General features: G+C 57.2%; 11 protein-coding genes across 11 annotated transcripts; 6 read left to right on the top strand and 5 right to left on the bottom strand.

Moving 5' to 3' along the window:
• Positions 1 to 282: 282 nt before the first annotated feature.
• J3D65DRAFT_74139 (uncharacterized protein) lies at positions 283 to 1553 on the top strand. The gene is made up of 2 exons (XM_066804142.1): positions 283 to 811; positions 935 to 1553. The coding sequence occupies exons 1-2, from the start codon at positions 599 to 601 to the stop codon at positions 1502 to 1504; spliced, it is 783 nt and encodes a 260-aa protein (XP_066652613.1). The 5' UTR covers positions 283 to 598; the 3' UTR covers positions 1505 to 1553.
• A 766-nt stretch (positions 1554 to 2319) lies between these two features.
• Positions 2320 to 4485, top strand: J3D65DRAFT_74141 (kinase-like domain-containing protein). Its single transcript, XM_066804143.1, has 2 exons — positions 2320 to 3258; positions 3331 to 4485. The coding sequence occupies exons 1-2, from the start codon at positions 2616 to 2618 to the stop codon at positions 4260 to 4262; spliced, it is 1575 nt and encodes a 524-aa protein (XP_066652612.1). The 5' UTR covers positions 2320 to 2615; the 3' UTR covers positions 4263 to 4485.
• On the top strand, positions 4486 to 5284 carry J3D65DRAFT_73825 (uncharacterized protein). The gene has a single exon (XM_066804140.1). It carries the CDS (start codon positions 4709 to 4711, stop codon positions 5168 to 5170), a length of 462 nt encoding a protein of 153 aa, XP_066652611.1. The 5' UTR covers positions 4486 to 4708; the 3' UTR covers positions 5171 to 5284.
• An 86-nt stretch (positions 5285 to 5370) lies between these two features.
• On the bottom strand, positions 5371 to 7758 carry J3D65DRAFT_576424 (acyl transferase/acyl hydrolase/lysophospholipase). The gene is made up of 4 exons (XM_066797666.1): positions 7225 to 7758; positions 6865 to 7154; positions 6004 to 6802; positions 5371 to 5694 (listed from the first exon to the last, which is right to left on the bottom strand). The coding sequence occupies exons 1-4, from the start codon at positions 7379 to 7381 to the stop codon at positions 5399 to 5401; spliced, it is 1542 nt and encodes a 513-aa protein (XP_066652610.1). The 5' UTR covers positions 7382 to 7758; the 3' UTR covers positions 5371 to 5398.
• Positions 7759 to 8747: 989 nt separating this feature from the next.
• On the top strand, positions 8748 to 9223 carry J3D65DRAFT_529920 (uncharacterized protein; the record flags this gene model as incomplete). Its single annotated transcript, XM_066796663.1, has 2 exons — positions 8748 to 8889; positions 8949 to 9223. Coding segments are annotated over 2 exons (417 nt in total), but the record flags the coding sequence as incomplete, so codon positions are not given.
• Positions 9224 to 9645: 422 nt separating this feature from the next.
• J3D65DRAFT_73820 (uncharacterized protein) lies at positions 9646 to 10010 on the top strand. The gene has a single exon (XM_066804139.1). The coding sequence runs from the start codon at positions 9751 to 9753 to the stop codon at positions 9973 to 9975; it is 225 nt and encodes a 74-aa protein (XP_066652608.1). The 5' UTR covers positions 9646 to 9750; the 3' UTR covers positions 9976 to 10010.
• A 530-nt stretch (positions 10011 to 10540) lies between these two features.
• On the bottom strand, positions 10541 to 12347 carry J3D65DRAFT_75066 (MOSC domain protein). Its single transcript, XM_066804147.1, has 4 exons — positions 12168 to 12347; positions 10975 to 12097; positions 10689 to 10920; positions 10541 to 10626 (listed from the first exon to the last, which is right to left on the bottom strand). Exons 1-3 carry the CDS (start codon positions 12180 to 12182, stop codon positions 10895 to 10897), a joined length of 1164 nt encoding a protein of 387 aa, XP_066652607.1. The 5' UTR covers positions 12183 to 12347; the 3' UTR covers positions 10541 to 10626; positions 10689 to 10894.
• A 540-nt stretch (positions 12348 to 12887) lies between these two features.
• Positions 12888 to 15202, top strand: J3D65DRAFT_74621 (patatin-like phospholipase-domain-containing protein). Its single transcript, XM_066804145.1, has 3 exons — positions 12888 to 13088; positions 13140 to 13716; positions 13766 to 15202. Exons 1-3 carry the CDS (start codon positions 13010 to 13012, stop codon positions 14994 to 14996), a joined length of 1887 nt encoding a protein of 628 aa, XP_066652606.1. The 5' UTR covers positions 12888 to 13009; the 3' UTR covers positions 14997 to 15202.
• On the bottom strand, positions 15203 to 16829 carry J3D65DRAFT_684788 (uncharacterized protein). The gene is made up of 3 exons (XM_066803792.1): positions 16615 to 16829; positions 16507 to 16566; positions 15203 to 16350 (listed from the first exon to the last, which is right to left on the bottom strand). Exons 1-3 carry the CDS (start codon positions 16658 to 16660, stop codon positions 15575 to 15577), a joined length of 882 nt encoding a protein of 293 aa, XP_066652605.1. The 5' UTR covers positions 16661 to 16829; the 3' UTR covers positions 15203 to 15574.
• Positions 16830 to 17256: 427 nt separating this feature from the next.
• On the bottom strand, positions 17257 to 18418 carry J3D65DRAFT_75456 (uncharacterized protein). Its single transcript, XM_066804150.1, has one exon. The coding sequence runs from the start codon at positions 17991 to 17993 to the stop codon at positions 17376 to 17378; it is 618 nt and encodes a 205-aa protein (XP_066652604.1). The 5' UTR covers positions 17994 to 18418; the 3' UTR covers positions 17257 to 17375.
• A 472-nt stretch (positions 18419 to 18890) lies between these two features.
• Positions 18891 to 20403, bottom strand: J3D65DRAFT_647498 (1, 4-beta cellobiohydrolase; the record flags this gene model as incomplete). The annotated part of the gene is made up of 5 exons (XM_066802339.1): positions 18891 to 19183; positions 19235 to 19630; positions 19682 to 19932; positions 19987 to 20152; positions 20337 to 20403. The coding sequence occupies 5 exons, from the start codon at positions 20401 to 20403 to the stop codon at positions 18891 to 18893; spliced, it is 1173 nt and encodes a 390-aa protein (XP_066652603.1).
• Between the last annotated feature and the right edge of the window lie 626 nt (positions 20404 to 21029).

Below are 21029 nucleotides of genomic sequence, written 5' to 3'. Positions count from 1 at the left end.
CGTCAGGAGAAGAAGAGCCACAGAGTCTCGACTTGGCAGAAAGAGCTGGGAGCGCGCGCGGGAACAGTCGCAATCATCCGTGATCAAGTCCTTCTGGACCAATCACCTCGCCTCCTTGCCCTATATTGGTCGAGGACTAGCAGTCCCCACGTCCCTCGTCCACGCCTGGGCGAAGCCCGCCGTGGATCCCCTTCTGCTCACTTGGGAGATGGCCATGGCCAACGGCATTTCGCCTGCAGATTCGGGCGCGCTGGGCTGGTCTAAGCCGCGCTTGATCGTAGCCGGGGGCCGCGCTTTAAGGCGGGGTACGGCCTAGGTAGGTGTTGAGATGCGCTTTGCGTTTTCTTCTTCCGTTCTCTCTCCCTGTTGTATCATCACCACCACCACCAACCACCGATTTTGACAGTCGTTTCTTTTCTTGCCTCACCACGCTCGTTACTTGGTGTCTTTACCGTCCATTCGCTCCGAAGAGTAGTCATCCGTCTATCACGACCCTAGTTTTTGGTTCTTCACGACAGTCGCCGCCTTCTCACGCCAATCTTTGCTTTGCATCATTCAAACTGCCCCGACACATTTCGTAATCAAACAATATTCCACCATGCGCTTCTCCACCTTCGCAACCACTGCCGTCGTCTTTGCCGCTGGCACTCACGCGGCCGTTTCCTCGTCATTCGCCTCGCCGTCCGCCTACACGCCATACATCAACTTCAACACCGTCGCCTACATCACCGAGACCGTGTCGGCCTACACGACCTACTTCTCCGCCCCCACACAGCTGGCGCTGCCGGACACAACGTACACCATCTCCGAAGTACGTCATACGCACTCTCCATACCCAACGTCTGCCAGCCAGCCGGCCCCCAAATCAGCAGGCCTACTCTCCTAAATATATAGACCTAGCATCCATCTAACAACTCACCTCTTACTACTGCAGCCCACAACCCTCACCCTCACCCACGGCGGCCCCTTCACCGTCGTCCGCCCCCTCGTCGCGCAGACCATCGTCGCCGGCTGCGCTACCTGCTACGCCACGGCCCCCCTCTTGCCCTTCGCTACCCCCTCGCTCGACGCCAACGGCACCAGCGTCGGCACGGCGCTTCTGAAGACGACGGCGACGGCGACGGCGACGGCCGCGCCCTCCTCATCGTCAGCATCGTCAGCGTCATCGAAGCAGGCGCACGCCACCACGACCACGGCCAAGTCTGCCACTACGCCCTCATCGTCGTCGGCGTCGTCGAAGCAAGGGCAGCAGCAGTCGCAGTCCGGCAAAACGCTCACATTGCCGTCAGTAGAGCCCTCGGCTGCAGGAGGCGCCGTGACGGCGGACACGCTCGCGCCGGCGCCCACCACTGCTACGGCCGTCGACGCGGCGGTGTCTAGCTCGGTGGATGCGGCGGCGCCTGTGTATACGGGTGCGGCGGGGCGTGTGGGTTCGTCTTCGATGGCGTTGCTGGGTAGGGCGGTGGTGGCGGCGTTGGCAGTGTTGGGTCTAGGACGATGGTAAGCGTTACTGCCAGGCGGGCCACCGTGACCTAGCAAGCCGAACGGACGAAGTTGCATTCGTCCTCCTCCACGGCTACGCCCAGGGGGCAGTCCGCTCACTCAGCAGCGCATCTGCGCCCATGAAGCATCCGTCATGCTCCTTCCCCAATGTACAAACAAACTTACGCTTTTCCCCGCTTCTGCGGTGTCGAATGAAGAGCGGGAAGGTGAGAGATGCAGGGTTAGGAACCTGCCTAGGTATGTAGGAGTAGGTGTGGCCTGCGGCGCCGAGGGAATGCTGGACAAGCGCGCGCTTCGGGTTGAGCCAATCATCAGCGAGCGTCTGCGGCACCACCAGCCCGCCAACAGACGCGAGTTGACAAAAGTCCACACAAACGGCCGGCGGGGGACAGGAAATGATACGTTTGGTGGGTTGTAAACTATCTGTGCGTGGAGATTGTAGCCCAGTCCGTCTGAATGGAAGTGTCTGCTCGCAGCTGCGCAATCCCCCCTTGTTGCAACCAGTACCGCATATTCCATTCACTTGCTTCGCCGACTCGCTCACTTGTGCTGGCTAGTCTTACCATGGTGGTGTTTTTGGCTGCTGCATGGCGACAATCAATATGGCAGGCCTGCTGAGACAGACGCTGGATGCACTTACAGGTCTTGATTTTACTCTTTTGGTGGAAGTTTTCCGCGGCGTTTCAGGGAAGAACTGTGCCATTCTAAATAGTGTCGTGTCGAGAGCTGATCCTATAGGTTTTCAGACCGAGACCCTTCCCGGTATGGTATTCGGTCGAGAATATATTCAGATGCTATGTGCCTGGTCCAGGTTTCTGTCTTCCCGCTGATGTTGTTGTACGGCGAGGGCTGACAAGCGAACGTGCATGGCTGTGTGCCTCACTCCCATTCGCCTGTGCAGCCGTGACCGCAAAATCCAGCTTGCATCATATCTTTGCTGGCCCACAGGGGACATCTCATTCGACAAGCTCTCTGCAAAGTCTTCGTACAAAGAAACACCCAGATCAGCGGGGTTCAGCTCTGGCCGCATGTTTCCAGCAACTGCGTCAACCTCCCTCTTCTACCCTTGAATTCCTCAAGATACCTCAAGAAACTCGACAGAATCGCTAGCCATGGATTGGGACGAACGCGCAGAGACGACCCACGCACTCCGTACCATCAAATGGATCGAACAATATCGAGCTCGACAGGAAGATCTTCCCACTTGGATGGCTTCGTTCCGCCAGGGCCACAGCTGCATACGACTCACCCAATTGCCTCTGGCGGGCTCATTCAACTTCTGTTTTCCCTTTGAATTCGACGATGGCATCAAATGGATAGTCAGGTTTCCTATCCCAGGGCGGACTATGGATCCAGATGGAAAGCTTCTTCGTGAGGTGGCCGTAATAAAACACCTACAAGCAAACACGAGCCTGCCAATCCCCACAATCCACGCATGGGGCCGGTCGACAGACGACAGTCTCGGTCTGGGGCCATTCATAATCATGGACTTCGTCGAGGGCGTCAATCTGGGAGACCTATGGAAGGACCCAACGGCATCGCGGCAGTCACGGAGCTTAAGGAGTGACATCAGCGACCGAGATATGCGCATCGTGTTTCGGCAGATGTCGAAATTCCTTCTCCAACTCTACAAGCTCAGGTTTGAGAAGATTGGCTCCTTGGTTGTAGGCGACGATGGCCAGGTTGGCATCCATGGACCGCCGCTCACGTGGAAAATGCAAGAAATCGAGGCGCACTCGGGCATCAAAGTTGGAGGTGAGAAAAATAAATCCAAGTGTGCGCTCATGAGAGTTGGTGGCAGGCAGACGTCTGACGTGATGTGACCAGGCGACCGCGTGGACCCCTTTGACTCCAGCGCCGAGTATTTCCGCTGGATCGCTGATATGGACTGGAAGCACTTGAACGAACAGCCCAACTCGGTCGACAACGCAGAGGATGCACGCTCCAAATTTGTCTTTGCGCGGCTATTTCCCAAGACGGTGCCCAGGTTCGTCGCCGCAGAGCATGAAAAGGCGCCCTTTGGGCTAGTCTGCGACGATCTGCGCTATGGAAACATGCTCGTCAATAACGCAGAGGAGCTGAAGATTGTGGCCATCATCGACTGGGAATGGTCGTACACGGCTCCGCTCCAGCTCTGCTACAATCCACCGCGCGCCATTTGGGGCAAATTGCCGCGTTACTTGTGGCCCAGCGAGCCACACTGCGAGTTGGCGCGGTACATGGAGGCGTATGGAAAGTTCGTTGACGAGCTTGTGCGAGAAGAGAGGGAGCAGTTCGGTGACGGTGACGGCGACGGCGGTAGGGAGAAGCTTTCGGCTCTCATGCAAAAGTCCATGGCTGACGGCAAGTTCTGGTTCAACGAAATCATCCTCTCGTGCTACATGGAGGGGGACAACCTGGCATGGAAGAGCCTCTGCCGACAATTCCCTGACATCAGCAGCGAGGAAGACATTGAAGAGTCGGAACTGTTGCGCTTTGTCGAGGAAAAAGTGCAGCTGCGCGAAACGTACGACGAGGGCGAGAGAGAGCTCGCAGAAAGCCTTGCAGCAGAGAAAATTACCGGCGGCCAGGAGGCAGAGACGCAAGGAGAAGGCGACAAGAGAATCGAGGGTGGCGAGTCCCATGAGGGGGAGTCTCAGGAAGGCCCTCTTGCGTCTTCGGCGCTGGGACGGGAAGACGAGAACAAGGCGCCTTGGGAAGAAAGTCAAGCTGGGCAGAATCTTCAGCCTCAAAGACCGGAGAGTCCGACGGTACAGTAATCAAAGCCTCGAGTGTCAATTGCGACAGCTCTTCCCTTGCAGCTTTAGCCAAGGCTTCCACTGCGAGCAGGACGTGCCTCGGTGCAAGACCAGGAATTTTCAAGCCAATGGAAAACATTCCCTCTGTGAATCACTGCGCTTCGATGCAGCTGCTCAAGGGCCGTCGACCGCTTGAACTGTTCGTTGACATTGGCGGCCAGACATGTATGTAGGTATGTATCATGGTACTGGTATTTACACGATAGTGCCACTGCTGCCGCTATCCTGCTATCCATCTGTATGCATCTTGTTGTGTGCTTTTCCTGCTCTCCCTCTTGCCTTGCCTTCCCTTGGACCCCACACCGTAGCACCCATCAGCATCAGAAGGAGAGGTGGAAGTAGACGAAGCGGAAGAGTGTGAAGGTGGAAAAGAGAATCTTGATTTAGTGTTGGGTTGGGTATCATCTATGCTAATGCTGTTATCTGTCTGTCTTTGTGTGTGTGTCTCTCTCTCTCTCTTCGCCCGCCCACTTTCTTTACTCACCCACCCGCCCCTTTGTGTCTGTGTGTGTCCGCGTCCGTGTACTCTGCTTCCTCTATTCTCCTCTACTCCGCACACGCCAGTCCGCCCCCAGTACCCCTGCAATGCCACGCCATGCTATGCTGCCTCAAGCCTGTCTTCCCGTCTACCATCCTCTTTTTTGGTCCCCCATCCCTTTCGCTCGCCTTCCTTTCCTCTCCTTTTTTGTAGTGTGTCGGTCTTCTTCTTGTCTGTGTCGGGTAAGTGTGTGGAAGCGTGCGTGCCAACGAATGTTTCGTCCGTGGTCGCCATGGGAGCCTGGAGTTTGGCTCGCGTCCGGTTCGTGCAGGAGGCGGGCAGGGCCGGGAAGGGAAGGTCGGTGTCCAGAGAAATGATACCCCCAAGCTAGAACTGCGACGACTGCGCGCACTGCATCCTGGGAGCATTCGATGACTGTTGTTGACGGAGCTAGGGAGCTGTCTGTCGTCTGCTGCCGCAGCTACACCCAGCGAGGGCTTACCACATCTTCCGACGCCTTGGGGAGGGTAGCCGAGCCAGGTCCGGTAAGTCTTGCAAGGCGGACAGCATCCTTGATCAACCAAGGAGCATCCGTCCCCTCAACCTCACCCCCACAACCTCAAACATCCCACCTCACGATGCCCTCCTCGCCCTCCTCAAACCTGCCCGTCAGCCAGCGGCCGACAAACGTGTCCCAGCGGCGAGTCGGATCGACGGCCTCGCTGCGCGCCCCGCGCTCGCGCGCCCGCCGCTGCCGGACCAGCTTCTCCGCCGCCTGCTCCACCTTGCGCATCGGCGGCCCGTACGTGTCGTACTTGTGGTCGAACGGCCGCTGCAGGTACTCGCGCGTCGCCGCTTCCATGCGCGTCAGCGTCGCGCCGCCCGGCACGATGTGATTGGGTGTGTTGGGTGGGCCTTGCCGTGGGCGGGGTGCTTTTGGGGGTTTGTTGGTGGGTGGTGTCGGCGGCCGTGGTGGCCTTTTGAATGGGGATGGTGACTTTTTGAGTGTGTTTGGTTTGGTCGTGGGCGACTGCTGCTGCTGGCTGGTCTGCGGAGTAGCAGTAGGAGTCTGAGGAGAGCCCGTTGTGGGTGAGTTGGCGTCCGATTTTGTCGACTTGGTGCTGCCTCCATCAGTAGTGGCGCGCGACGCATCAACACCGTTGGCGCAGTTGCCAACCGCTGCCGCCCAAGTGTCGACCTCAGGCTTCGCGAACGCTTCCGGACCCGCCCAGAACCCCTTTTCCCAATTATCCAGCTTCATCTTCTCGAGCCCCGTATCCACATTGAGCCGCTTATACCACGTGTTCTCGCCCTTGGCGATGCGCACCATGGCGCGGTGCTGCTCCTCGCCCTCGGTGTACTTGATGAGCAGGTTCTTGAAGACGGCAAACTTCTCGGCCATCTTCTTCATCAGGTCGCTCGTGCCCAGCGGGCCGGGCCACGCCGTGGCGAAGCCGTCGCGCGTCTCGTCCGGCCGGCCGGTGCCGATGCTCAGGAGGAGGGCCGGGTCGCGGTTCTCGCCGTACAGCGACACGAATTCGGACCAGGCGGCGCCGGCGGGGTTGTTTTCGCGGATGCCACCGTCCTTGAAGCCCATGATCTCGCCGTGGATGTCGGCTTCGAGGATCTTGAAGTAGAAGGGCGCGGCCGAGGTGGCGCGCGTTACTTCCCAAATGTGCAGCTTGTCGGCGCCTTCGTTGTAGAGGGTGATGTAGTTGGGCACGTTGACGTAACGGTGGTCGTATGTCCGCAGCAGATGCGCCTCGTTGACCCGCTGGTTGTGGGTGGCAGTGAGGCAGATTGTTTGGCAAAGTCGCTCCGTCGGCTGCAGTACCAGCGAGCTCACCGGATCCTCCTCTTCTACGTTGAATGGAAACCAGTCGTTGCCGTCACACTCGCCATTAGGGTGATTCTTGCAGTGCCGCCGCACAATATCCTTGACGGCGCTTTCCAGAGGCTTGTGGTGGTATTTTGTGACTAGTGGTAGTCTGCTCCGTCTTTTGCCAAAGAGATCATCTCCAACCTATCAAGGATTAGCCGAATATCCCCAATGAGTAGCTGAGGGCGCTTTGGGAGCATTCATACCTTTCTGTACAGGTCCAAGCACTGAGGGACGCTCATCCTCAATCTGCCCAGCATGGTGGCAATGAGGCCACCCGTACTCGTACCGTACATGAAATCAAAGTAGTGACAAGGCAGCAGTTCGTGCTCATTGAAGATCCGGGGCTCAAAAGGGGGCGTTGAGGTCCCGCTCATGCGTCGCTCGGCGTCGGCGGCGGCCTCTTCCATCTCGAGTCTCGTCTCCCATTTGGCAATCTCGTGCATTAGCTGCTGGACGATGAGCAGGCTCGAGTATCCTCGAATACCACCACCGTCTGTTCCATGTTAGCTGGTACTCGACGACTGTTAGAGCAAAGGAATGCTCCCTGAACCATCATCACTTACCCAGAGTCAGGATGCAAGGATCCCACGGGTCCTTGACAGTGGTCGCCCACTCATTCCCATTATGGAAATCGTCGTCGGCCGAGGCAAAGGTCTTGACGCTCTGAGGCCGACTTGAGGAGCGTTTTGATTTGCCATGATCCACCTTTCGGGTAGCCATCTCCTTCGATGACCCCCACTGTGCCCGCGGGAAGATGTCGAATGGTCCCTATCCCTACCCAACGTTGACAGGGGTATGAAGGCTCCTCGTGGTCTTGACCTCGGGTATGGAGCTTGAAGCCTCCTCGTCTGCGCGTCTCGTAGGTTGGACACGAATGCTCCTCAGAGGTCCGTTGGTGGGGAAATGAGTGGGCACGCGGTTTGAGTGAGTGAAATGGAGTTTGCGGGCCCCAGGGAGCAGTCGTCGAGTCGACCTTTGAGGTCAGCGGGCTGGAGTTGGAAGGGAGCGGAAGGGCGTCGACTTGGGAAAACGCATGAAGCAGTCACCGAAAGACGAGAAAGAAAAAAAAAGATGGGGAAACGAGGCATAATAAGGCAGCGCGTCAAGGGGCCTGCAATGGCCCCATCATGCGCGACAAGACGCGCGGGTGTGGCTGCGGATGCGGTGGATCTGCTTTTCTTGGATCAAGTGCCTGCCTTAGCGCTGCCATCACACCCACGGCCCGCTGCATACATATTCGCGCTATATCAGCGACAAACGCTGAGAAGACCGCCGCTACATGGGATGGCCCTCAACAGCGTGACCACGCCGGGCCGCCCGCGTGCTCGGCTGACGATTCTGATCTCCGCTCCCTGGAGAACACCTACCCGTCGGACGTCGTCTCCATCGCGCTCAGAGTGAATAATGCGAGACCGTCGCAGAGAGTCTCAAGGACTAAGGTAGCGAGCGAGGCCAGTGCTCAAAAGGTCGCAGCCAAGGAGCATTCATTCCCAGGGCCGTGGTTAGCAGGGTTGCCAGAACAACGGCTGTAGCGTCGGGAGTCATCTTCTCTTTCTTTCGGTCCTGTCCCAGCCTGCTGTGCAACTGGTCGCTCAGTAAGCGTAGGTCGTGCAGCAATCATTCACGACGCGTTCGTTCTCCTCAATGTCGACTCTTGTTCCCCACCCTCTCGACGGCAAGATGGTGGGCGCTGGGGAAGCGCCTCGTGATGGGCCAGGGCGTCCATGGCACGGGCAGACATCACAGCGCCAGACAGCGTCAGCAGGACCAGTGCAGACGGTCGGAGTGTTTTGTTGTTGTGTCTCCGGCAAACGTCATTGCACACCCACACCAGCCCAGTGGCGCCGGCTGTCTGAGCCACAGTCCGCTCGCCTTCCCTGGTTCTGGTCTACCACCATCACGCAACATCCTCACCTCCCTCTCCCAACCACTCCTCCCGCAACATCACCTGTCCCCGCTATTACAATTAAAACCCGCTGCGCCTGCTGCTGCCTGTCTATCCACAGCCACTACCACTACCACTTCTGACTCTCCGCCAAACCACCATCGATCGCTCCATTTATTTGCAGTCATGTCTAGAACCTGGAACACCAACTCCACCGCCTCGACGAGGAGCAGCGAGCGCTATGGTCTCGACGACAAAGACTCATCCAGCATCCTCGTTTACAAATACAGAGGCTCTCTACAGGTCTCGTCGCAAGAGGAGCTCTCCAAGACGCTGGACAAAGGTGCGCCGTGCACGCCCTTCACCACCATCTTGCAAATCACTCATCAGCCTCTCATCCAGACCCGAACCTGCGCCTGACGCGCAAGCCAATCCCCCGCGGCGACTCGCGCGTCGAAGTCAAGCGCGAGGACTTGTGGACCGACACGGAAAAGAGCGACTTCTCCTACTTCCCCAACAGCAAAAGCGGCCTCGCCAGCATCTGCCTGCCTCGCAGTGTCTGGTTTAAGCGCCTGCTCTTCAACCAGTTTCCGGACCTGTATATCGTTTCGCCGGAGACGACGCCTGCCTCGTCGGTCAACGGCTCGCTCGAATCGTCGCAGTGTTCGCCCAGCACTGCCGCTTCGCACGATGACGCGACGCCGACTGCGCATCCTCAGCACGAGTAGCGATGCTCGTCCGCTGCTCTAAGTCTGGCTCGACTGTGCACGACCAAATGGACGACCGACCTGCTCCTCTAAACTACCTGACTCATCGTAAACAAAACCACGGATCTCCTGCCTTACTACTTCACCCTTGGAAAAAGCAAGCGAAGCGAGCGCCCCAACAGCGCTAGCACATGTGCGCGACGCGCAGCCGCCGACCGTTGACCTGCTAACTCCCATCCGGTCTGGAACAGGACCGGACCATTTGGAAAAGGGCAGGTCGGTGGTCATGTGCGCACACCACCAGACAGCCGGCTTGCACAACAAACACACCACCGACACCTTCTCAATCTCTCGTCTGTCTGTTAGCGTCGCACACGGGTGCTCCGGCGACCTCTGTCGGCGAGTCACCCTCCGCTCCAAACACACCCTTGCTCGCCTCTTCTCTTCTTGATGTACGACTCTGCTGTACAGTACGTTTTCCTCTGCGACGATGCACCATGGCGCGAGCAGATGAGTTTCCTTGGTCCTCTTCTTCTTTTTTTTTGTCTTTTGATTTCCTTTCCCTCTCTCTTTCTATTTCTCTTCTTCAGGGCCGGTGTTTAGGGGTTCGGATCGGAACGGAAGGAAAGAAGGCATGGATGGGCGATACCCGGGGCAAAGGCAGCGGAGTTTTTTCTTTTTTTCTTTTTCGGTTGGTTGGAAAGAAACAAACAGAGGGATAGCACGGCATGGTTGGTGTGCACGCAGTCACGATCATCGAATTGATACGGCATAGACGGCCTACTGACCTACCTACTTGCTCACTTTCAATATCCACCTTTTCATCTCTGGTATCCGGCTCCTCACGCAACTCCGTCTTCTCTCGTGTCGTGAAGCGTACATATCTGTCTCTCTTGCTTTCACTCTTTCTCTATCTACGCAGACGCCCGTGCTAGAGCGAGCTTGCCGACTAGCAGGCGCCTCGGTCTCAAAGAGACAAGAGACCGGCTGAGACATGAAGCTACATACCTTATCCAAGGTATCTGGATCACGAGGTACGTGTATCTACATGGTACCCACTAAGCCAGCTCCCAGCTACCTCCATCCATCTCATCCCAGACCGGATTGACCTCCACGGGCAGGATGAGTGTACGTGTACGCGTAAGCAGGCAGGTAGGCAGGGAGCCAAATGCCTTCCTGGGCAAACGGCGCACACACACATGCCATCTTTACTGCCTCCATACCTTGTCGTACCGTGCCGTACCTCACATTACTGCGACCACATGCTCAGGCACAGCTAGAACGCGATAGGCACAACGAAGATAAAACAGGTAGGAAGATGGGTGGAAAGGCGTGAGCAGATACACACGTACCGAGATAGCTAGCTACACACACTACTACATCTGTTACCGGCGAAATGCCTCCCTGTCCGTTCTTTTTTCTGGGAGACACCTACAGCACCACGACCACGGCGCGCTCGAATCGTGAATCATCATGTCGTTGTTGTTGACGCCAGAGCGGAGAGAGGAGAGATGGGGAGAAAGAGAAGGGAGCGAGTCAAGGCAAGGCTAGGAAACGGCACGCAGACGACAGGCGGAAAGAAAATGGCATCAACGCACGACTTAGCCACTTGCAAGCTCGAAGCCTCCGGAGAAGAGGAAGCTAGTTGCCATAGATGCCCGGCCAATCTGCAAGTGGTGGTTAGCCGCGACTTGCGGAAGGGTCAGCTTCACACTACTCACCAAAGCGCGTGCGCTCCTCGATGCGCCGCGTCACCTGCACGTCGCCGCCGACCTTGACCACCTTGCCGGCGTCGCCCTTGGGCGTGAAGCCGTAGCGGCCAAAGACGGGGTTCCACTTGGCGCCCTTGTCGACGCGGCGGTCCTTCTGCATGGCCTTGAGCACGAGGCCGTCGTTGCCCTTGCCGGGCGCGCCCGTCGCGTAGTCGATGTTGATGCTGGGGCAGCGCGCGCAGTTGTGGACCAGCGTCATCGAGGCGGGGGACGAGGACTCCGTCTCCATGGTCATCTCACCCCAGAAGTCCTCGTCCCACGGCAGCGCGCAGCCCTCGATGATGATGTTGGGCCGGAACTTGGTCACGTCGACCTGGAAGTCGCCGGGGATGCGCGACGACAGCTCGTCGAGCGACGTCGCCGACACGATGAGGTACGACGCGCAGTCGGCGAAGGTGAGCTCCGGGTCGACGGCGTCGGGGTGCTGCGCGTTGGAGCCGGGCTCGACGCGGCTTGCTCCTCCGAGCCAGGCGCTCCACAGGTAGCCGCCCAGCGCCCCAAACAGAGGGATTGATGACAGGCTGCCCGCGATGCTCGCCAGCCAAGACGTCGTGCTGGCGCCGGGTGTGGCGCTGTTTCCCTGCTCGTCTCTCTTCTTGACTGGAGCGTCTGGCCCCCGCGACATGAGCACCTCGCGGCCGTACGGCCCCAGGTATGCCAACACGACTTCGAATCCAAAATGTTTGGAGAACCAGGCGGCGTGCTCAGGGCCCATGTCGTAGGCGCGCGTGGGACTCCGGTGCATGATGATTTCTAGCTGCTTGAGCCCCTCCATGTCGGGGATGAGGGGAATGGTTAGCGACGAGGGCGCATCTGGTTTGCCTTTCAAGTCCCCTTGTGGCGGGTTGTAGGTGATGGTGATGGTTCCACGGTCATCTTGGCCCGCAGGCTCCGTGATGGATGTTGTGAAGAGGGTTGCTTCGGGATAGTGAGCCACGTGCACGTTCTTGAAAGAGCCATCCGGCTGGACGTGGAGCAGCATGTAGCGGCGGTCATATTTGAAGCCCTGGGCGGTGATGATTCCGGTGGATGTGGACGAGGGGCGCAGCGCCTTGATGGGATATTGGTATATCTCGGGAGCTGTCAATTGGATGCAACGGGACGAGACCCTTGGCGGGATTGGGGCGCTGCTCTCAGCTTACTTGGCTTATCCTCATGGCGCGATTCTATTGGCGGGGAGGTTGACTTGTGTTGGGACGGCAGAGACACTCGACTGAGGTTGTACGGCTGGCTGATGGAGACGGAGGATGCGAGGAGAGGGCTGTATTTTTAAGTTGACTGCGGGGTCATTCGTGATGGTATGTATTGACGACTGGATTCCACGACCTGATTCGGACAGGTACATGTATCGATAAGCATGTTGGGTATGGGCGTATCGGGCGGCGGATCTCCAGCGTCCAGGTTAACAGAGAGAAAAGATGTGTAACAAGTGGGGTTGGATTAGTCGCGACCAGACAGATTGGTTCGGAGGGCGCGAGCGGTGCGGGATCATGGCTGTAAGGGAAGCGGACGGTTAGGACCGAGTGGAGGGTGCAGGTGGCGGGCGGCTTCGGGGCGTCGGCAGAGGTCAGGAACGGCGTCAACAAGACGCGACATTTTGACGCAAGATGGGCGCAGATTCCGGGGACGGCGGTTGATCAGGATGCGGATGGGCGAAGGAACAGAAGTACCGTACTGGAGGGAGCATCTCGGTGTGGCTGAGGGCGAGGCTTGACTCTCTCCCTCCGCTCGAAACGGCATCTCTCGGCCGTCGCCGCCATGAGGACGTCACCATCCCCACGTGAGGTTCAGCCTTGGTGCCGCTTCGCCCCATCCATTTTCTTTCCCTACTGTACCTACTCCTGCTCGTGTTCGCTCGTACTCCTCTCCCTCACCATCGCTGGCGACATCCAGAAAACCTCCTTCGCGCTCTTGCGCCCACGATCCCTTCTGCTCTACCCTACAGCAAACTCACCTCCCGCCCTTGCCGCGCCAACCTTCCGCCATGCCAGACGTCACAGTGTCCACCGGCCTGCGCCGGAAGGATACGACCAAGGGCCCGCCGCTGCGCATCCTTTCTCTCGGTGCGCCAGACCCTGCTTTCGCTGCGCGCCCCCAGTGCTAACAACCTGTAGATGGCGGTGGTGTCAGAGGTTATTCCATGTTGATCCTGCTCCAAGAGCTCATGCACAGAACCTACGTCGAGATCTACGGCCGCGCTCCGAAACGCCATGAAATCCCAAAGCCCTGCGACCACTTTGATCTCATTGCTGGCACCGGCACCGGCGGCCTGATTGCCATTATGCTGGGGCGCCTGAGGTTGGACCTCGAGACATGCAAGGATGTCTACGTGCGCATGACCAAGAGAGTCTTTGAGACGGACAAGACCATTGCAGGCATACCGTACAGGTCGACGCTCTTCAAAGCCTCGAAGCTCGAGGAAGCCATTCGCGAATGTGTGCGCGAACACACCCTGAACGAAGAAGAGGGCAATGACGTGCCCGGCGCATCATCGCTTGACCTCGCCACCCCGCATACACCAAAATCATCCGTCGGAAGTGTTCACGGAAAGCCCGCTCGTAGCATGAGCACTGCCAGTCGCTACAGTCAGATTGGAATGACTCCCATCAACATGCGCGGCCACTATGCGTCCATTCGCTGGGGAAACCCCAATGCGCTGCTGTATGACAACAGGGAGAATCGCACAAAAACGTAAGCACTCTATTGCAACTGTAGAGGCGCGTCGCTAACCACCTCGTAGTGCCGTGACTGCCATGTTTAAAGGGACGCCCAGAGGCGGTGCTCCAGTTCTCCTTCGCTCCTATGACTCACGCGCTGAACCCGCGCCCGAATTCGAATGTACCATTTGGCAGGCCGGGCGCGCAACATCCGCAACCGGCCTTGCGTTCAAGCCCATCCAGATTGGGCAGTCTGTCTTTATCGACGAAGGCACCGGAAAATACAATCCCTCTCCAATCATACTCGACGAGGCCGTGTGTAACGAATGGCCAGGGAGAGAAGTTGGAGTGTTCATCAGCATCGGCACAGGCAAGCGGCCGCCTGGAACCGGCGCACAACAGCATTTGTGGTGGGAAGGCTTCGTCAGCAGTGGCGTGGGAGACTTTGCGGAAGCCAGAAGACGTCTCATTGCCAAGATTGAGGGTTGTGAGGACACACATCAGTACATGCTCAAGGACCATTTGGCCAAGAGAGGGGCCAACTCGGAAAACTACTACCGGTTAAATGTCGAGGTCGGCGTGGGAGAGTTTGGCATGAACGAGTGGAGCCGCCTGGCGGAGATCAGCACCAACACGCGCCGCTATCTTGGCAGGGAAGACATCAAGGGTATCAACATGGACGCCTCCGCGAAACTCGGAAGGATCCATCGTGCCAAGTTGCGCTGGGAGCGTGCGCAGCAAAACGGCGGCCGTCTTGACGAGGATCTGGCACGATGGAATCCGTTCCCGTCGACCAACGACACGTACACTCCGCCCTCCAACCCCATCGCTGTCGAGCTCCCCGCTGAGGACGTCGTTATGCCTACTACCAATGGTCACAGGCAGTCCACGCCTCCCCAAAATCACGAATATCTTTCCCCAATCTCGCCACATTCGTCGACACACCGCCCGTCTGTCGCTTTTGATGATAACGACAAAATCATCGCCGAGTCGATTGATGATTATCCCGCACCTCTCAGTACCGACCGCCCCCGCACATCCACTGACCATACCTACGTGCCGTATCGCAGCTCTACTGGCTCCTTCATCCCTTCACCACGGCGTAGCACCGATGACGCAAGACCGGCTTCTTCACCTCCACCACTTCCACCGAAAACGCCTCTGCCGTATCCTGACGCCAGTTCTAGGCCAATGAGCCCACCTTCGGCAAGGCCTCCAACCAGGCCAGTCGGCGTTCCCTTGCCATACCCCGATACAGATGGCCCGCCGCCGGTTGTGAACATGGCGAGGAAGCCAGAGTTTGGGGTGAGGTGAACAGAGAAGCATTTGATACGGAGTTGATCGGAGTGGGGCGGAATTTTCCTCATCTCGTCTTGTGATACCTCTTCTGCTATTTGGACGGCCTACTACGAATCTTTATTCTTAATCTTCACGATTGTATATGCAACACTTTTGGGCAGCTCGCAGTGGCAACGGCGTTCTCTAGCCAGACTGGAACCGGTAGGCGTCGTGCGTCATTGCTACGGAAAGACAAGCCCAGGGAGCAGGCTGGCAGGCACGGCACGGAATGATTTCCCGAAAGTTTTTCGTTTCCTTTCATCGAGGCTAGGACATGACCAAAACTTGGACCACATATTCCAACATGTCTAGACGAACGAGGACAGCCTCTGCGCAATATTGTAGCAACAGTTGTATGAGATGATTATGTTACAAATTGATTTGTGATATGACAGTTCAAAACGAAGAGAGGCTTATTAACCCCTCGATTTTCAGACATCGATCCGGCGTCGACAACCTGGGCGAAGAAACAGAACCCTACCAGTCGTCCAACGAATCAAAACGCCACCGAAGCAACGTGCCTCGCGACAAGGCGGCGCAGAGCGCGCACCACCTCACTGCTTGAGGTTGCTGACGGGCTTCTTGGTAAAGTCGCCGCCCTCCTCGACGTAGCAGCCGGAGACATACCACTCCTCCTTCTTGCCCTGAGCGAGAGTCTTGCCCTCGCGCGGCTGGACATTGACACCGACATGCCAGTCCTTGCCGTTGCTCTCGCACTTGTTGCACTTGTGGGGGCCGCTAACCTTCTTCATCTCCTCGCCCTCCTTGGAGTGCCACAGGCTAACCTCCTTCTTGTCGTAGTCGATCTCGTAGACGCAGTTGTGCCACTCCTCCTCCTTGAGCTCCTCCTCCCACTTGCTCTCGCCCTCGACGTGCCACTTCATCTTGTTGCCGGAGCCGCAGTCTGACTTCTCCTTCGACGCGCAGCCGTACTTCATCTCGGTGAGGCCGCTGTCGAAGTAGCACAGCTGGTGCTCCAGCGTCGTGTCCGGCGTGTTCTCCTTGCCGTGCTTGAAGCTGAAGTGGTGCGCCACCTTGCCCTTGTTGATGGCGGGCTTCTTCTCCTGCGGCTTCTGCTGCGCCACCAGCTCGGTCCGCAGCGACTCCTTGTTCTCGTACTTGGACGTCGAGTCCACCGTGAGCTTGGCGCCTTGCTTGCACTCCGTGTCGGCCTGGTTCTTGTACTTGTCCGACAGCTCGACGTACTTGTCGGTGGATTCGGACCCTTTGATGTACCATTTGTACGACACGTCGACTTTGATGTTGACTTGTGCCGACGCGGACACCGTGCCTGAGCTGCCGGACTGGCTGGTGCCGCAGTTCTGGTCGCCTGTGTGGTGTTAGGGGTGTTCCGCAGGCGGCAAACAACAGGAGAGACAAAGCCAAAGGATAAGGGGTCATGCGGTCCACAAGAGACGCGCCGCCAGCTCAACGCAAAGACTTTGAGGACATGACAGCGAAGAAATAATCCATCAGGGAGCCGCACATTTCTCTAGATCCTTGGCAGACTGGCAGTCGTTAAAACTACCGTCCCAGAGGACATTACCTATTGCAACATTAGAACCCATCTTTCTCGACCCGAATGTCAACTTACCAAGCGTGTTGCCAACGAGGGCAAAGATGAGAGCCTTGTTATACATTTTGAACGAATGTCTATGAAGAGAGCGACAGTCTCAACGATTGTATGTTGCTAGTTCAAGAAGCAAGTGGAGGAGAGGAACAAGAGGGCGAAGCGTTCTGCCCCGTAACGAACACGTTGAGCAAGCCGCTATATATACCTGCCATCAACGGCCTTCACTGTAGATGCTGCTACAGCCCATGAACCGTCCAAACACCGCCATCCCCCAAAAGAAGCGCATCCCCTACGCGATCGCAAACACGCATGCCGGGGCCCAGACAAACCAGGCGCCTTAGTCAAGGCACCGCGAGCATACGCGCACCAAAAAAAGTATCAGACTCATGCTGGAACCCATGTTCGACGAGGACACGAGTCGAGTGATTACTCTATCTACCTCGGGGACATGCGGTAGGGGTCCTGAGCCTACTGCTCTGCTCTGTCCTGTACTGTCCAGTCTTTTCCTGTACAGTGCATACTGGAGCGAGCTGCGGGGGCGCTAGCTGGGTTGTCGGGTGTTCGTTCGATGCAATAACGTGTGCACAGCCAACGGACGGCGGGTATACGATCGGAATGGAGATCGACTATACGGGCGAGCTAAGTACATGGGAATTTGTGCTCGACAAATTTCTCAAAGCCACTTGTCGTGTAGTGTACAGGTAGAGTACACAGGGAGGGGCCCCATGGGAGAGAAAGGGTCTGTCTGATGCATGGTCTGGCATACCACCACGGCGGGCCAATCATCGGCGAGTGACGTGGAGGGATGATGGCGCGTTTGGGCAAGACTTGCGTGCGCCAGATCCGCCGCCAGCTGCGGTGCAGTGTGTACTGTACAGTGCAAGATGTGCCCACGGTGAGCACCGCTGTAGCCAAGTCTGGTCCCTGTTTGTCGTCTGGCGGCGGGTACCTGGGCGCTGCATCCCCAGCGAGGTATAGCTCGACTGCCCGGGGTCGCGAAACAAGAAGGACGATGCGAGGTAGCAGCAGCAGAAACAAGACGTCGAGGCTGATCTGCCCTTTCCCCGTCCCCCCGCCAGGGACGAACGCACCCCCAGACTAGCCTCGTTGCGGCTATATTGGAGCAGCATCGGATTCGTGGGCGAGCCACACGTGGCGGAGCAGCACCAGCGGCCGGGGGCCACGAAAACAAAATAGAGACACAGATGAAATAAACGACGAGACTTCTTCAGGCTGTGAAAGAATAATAATATTGCGCAAGACGGAACGGCAGAATGGGACAGGAATAGTAAATTATTGCTTTGGCGGGCGGGCATGCGGCTTTTGGCATCTGGGCCTGATGTCAGAGGTTCAGAGTGCGTTCTGCACAGTTGTTGCTGTGCGTGAAGCAAGGCGCGCATCGCCCGCGTCCGTCCCTGCGGCGCGGGCGCCCGAGCAGCCGGATGAGGGGCTTACTTGTCAGGGACAACTGTGGGGAGCGGTAGCAAGTAGGTGGCATGCTGTAGCAGTGACCTGTCCACTGGGACAGACGTGCCGCCAAGCAAACAAACCAAAAGACCCCTTTCGACATCCCTGCCACCAGAGCCGCCTCAGGGGAGAGAGCCTCCGTCTGGGGTACGGGCTCGTCTCGATTGATGGTCGCAGGGAACAGCAGCCCCTACCATCTCGAAAGCCGGTCTCGAACAGGCATCCCCGACGTCATGGGCAGTGAATCTCCCGAATGATGCGCAGTCCTTCGAGGGACCATCGCGGCAACTGAACTCAAGCCGACCCTTGCTCGTTGGGCTGATCTGCGACTAATCTACTCGCTAAGCTTCCGAGCATCAATCGGAATCCGTCTCGTCTCGCCGGCGGAAACTTGAGTTGCCGGAGCCGTGGCGTTTGCTGCTTGCTTCGGCGGGAGCTACTGGCGGAGCTGAGCTCAGTTTCTCGTCCGGAAATGCTGCTCAACATCTTCCCTAGTCTGCCATGAGCTTGTCCGACTCGCGCACCACAGGCTGCTCACTGATGTGGAAATTGTGATTGCTTTCTTGCACTGCTTGAGGAAAGGCGACATGCTCAGAAGAGCAATTGCTTGACACGATCAAGACTTGGGAGCATTGAAGGCTGAGCGCTAAGCTTATTCGAAAGTCGTGCATGGACAAGCTGAAGTGCCTGTGCGATCTCAATTTCGACCTCCACCTCGTGAAAGCAGGCATTCGCAACAGTTTACTCAACAGCAAACAAAGACCCGGCTATCGATGCAGCAGACTGTTTTGCTTGACGTAACAGACGATGCGCTACAAGTTTAGAGTACGCTACTCCTCAAACGGCGGATTCGCGTTTCTCAGCAGCTGTTCAAAGTACTCCTGGAACCACTGCCCCGCTTCGGGAGCCGGCTGCTTCGCGTCGGCCTGTCCGCACTTTGGATCAAAGCGCTGCGCCATTACGGATGAAGTGCCATCAGACTCGCCGCCGGGCTTGATCCACACCCATGCGTCAAGCAGCGGATCGTCAGTTTGGGTGCTGGGACGCAGCCCGAAGCCCGTGTTCAGGGCGTTGCACCAGTCACCCCACGCCCACTGCCCTGTGGGTTGCACGCCGCTGCGGCCTGTGGACCCTTAGCATTTGACGGCCGCTGAGAACGACGACCAAGTCTTACCCATGTCGGTGATGAAGTGCGCCGGCGTGCCTTCTCGCTGAAGAAGCGGAGCAATGGCGTTGATATAGCGCTTCTCGTCGCAGTTTCGGCTTCCTTGAGTGTAGTTTGCGCATTGGGACACACTCCACGCATTGTAGTTTGCCGTGTTGGTAGCCAGACCCCTAAATGCGCGAGGTCTGCCTGCGCGCCTCCATACTTCTCCAACCAGCTTTGCGGCAGGACCCATATTCGTTGGGTTTCCCCACCAGCCCGAGTTGCCGCCGTCGACATACATGTGGACGTTAGGGAGGTCAAACGTCCGGAGAGCGTATGATACGGACTCCTTGTGCCCCTCCAATGCATTCCTGCATTTGGTCTTGTTGATGTTGGAGACGAGGTTACCTAGACTATCTGGCTCTGCAACGCTATTAGCAAAAGTTCAAGTAAAGTCTCAGAGGGCTGACATGCCAATGACTAGCACAAATTTGACGTCTGGAAACTGCTTGATTGTCGCCGCAATAGGATCAATGAAGCTCGACTTGTATAAATCGACCCCATTGTCCGCAATACTCAGCTCGCCCGACGATGCCTTGGCGCCGCAATCGCGGTCCGGCAAATTGTAGATGACAAGCGGTAGCAGAAGCTTTGCGCCACTGCGCACCTGGTGTTGAGCTTCTTCTGCAAACGGCCTAAGCTTCTGGATCTGATCTCGGGAGGACCTGCGCGCCCGTATAAGCCTATCGGAACGTCACTGCTACGCTCTCGAATCGTACATCCACATAAACGTCGGGACAGACGCGACTCGGGCTGCTTGTCGAGCCAAGCCTTCCTTGCCTTCGCGTTGGAATTGCGGCACGGCTTTCTGGAGAACTTTGCTCGAGTAGTCCGAGTTGCCGTAGAAGCTGTACCCTGCCAGGGGATTCTCGGGCTGAGTAACCACTATTCGGTCTGAGCCAGGCGCCGAAACTGCGTCAATTCCGACGGTTCCCACTGTTAGCCGCGTTCCGGTCTTGCCTTGCGCAGATGAGTTGGTTCAGGCATACCCGCACAGGCGCTTTGGTCCTGGCTATAGTCGTCTGAGAACGAGTCAGTATTGCTTAATGAGGACCGTGAATATGCTTACATGCAGGAGCATCGGAAGCAAACAGCGCCGCGGACAGACTAGCTATGACGAGACAATGCCAGAACATTATACCGGATTTTTATGAGGCGGTCAAAGTTCTGCTTCTCTTTACGAGCAGCACATTCGAGAATCGAGCGTCTGCATGTGGGGCGTGTGCACATATAGACAAATGCTCAATGGGCACCGCCCAGAAACTGCGTGGAGTCCCAATCTTGCGCCATGGCGGTATGTATGCAACGTCTCGACAAGCGGGCACCGGCTTCTTGGAGAGCAAGGAAACGAATGCAATGGAGGTCAAACGTCCTTCCTAGTTGAGCCTAGTTGTATGTGTCCAATGGCAACATGAGCTGGGTAGCGGTGGATGCTGACACGGGCAACTCAATCGTCTTTGGCATTGACAACACACGAATGAATCAACCACAAGTGAAGCCTTGTGTCTTTAGGACATGATGGCCCTAGCCTTGCAGCCCAACAAGTTGCCGTGCTTGCCAAGGACAACGGCTATTTTTGCAGCATCGTGACAAGAGCTCTTGATTAAATCTTCCAGCGGAGTACTTGTTCTCTTCATTTCTAGCAAAGAAGGAGATTGCGCATACGGGGACTTCGTGACCTACGAGGCTGAAGTCGGGCATTTCCGTATTTGTCCGTCGAGACGTTGCCGGGGTAAAATCTGGTTTTTGATGAGGACGAGAC

The sequence above is a fragment of the Phyllosticta citribraziliensis genome, assembly GCF_038025025.1.
Source record: "Phyllosticta citribraziliensis strain CPC 17464 chromosome Unknown J3D65scaffold_10, whole genome shotgun sequence".
NCBI classification, from domain to species: Eukaryota; Fungi; Ascomycota; class Dothideomycetes; order Botryosphaeriales; family Phyllostictaceae; genus Phyllosticta; species Phyllosticta citribraziliensis.
Note: the sequence above shows the minus strand (reverse complement) of the source record. Positions and strands in the feature narration are given on the sequence as shown.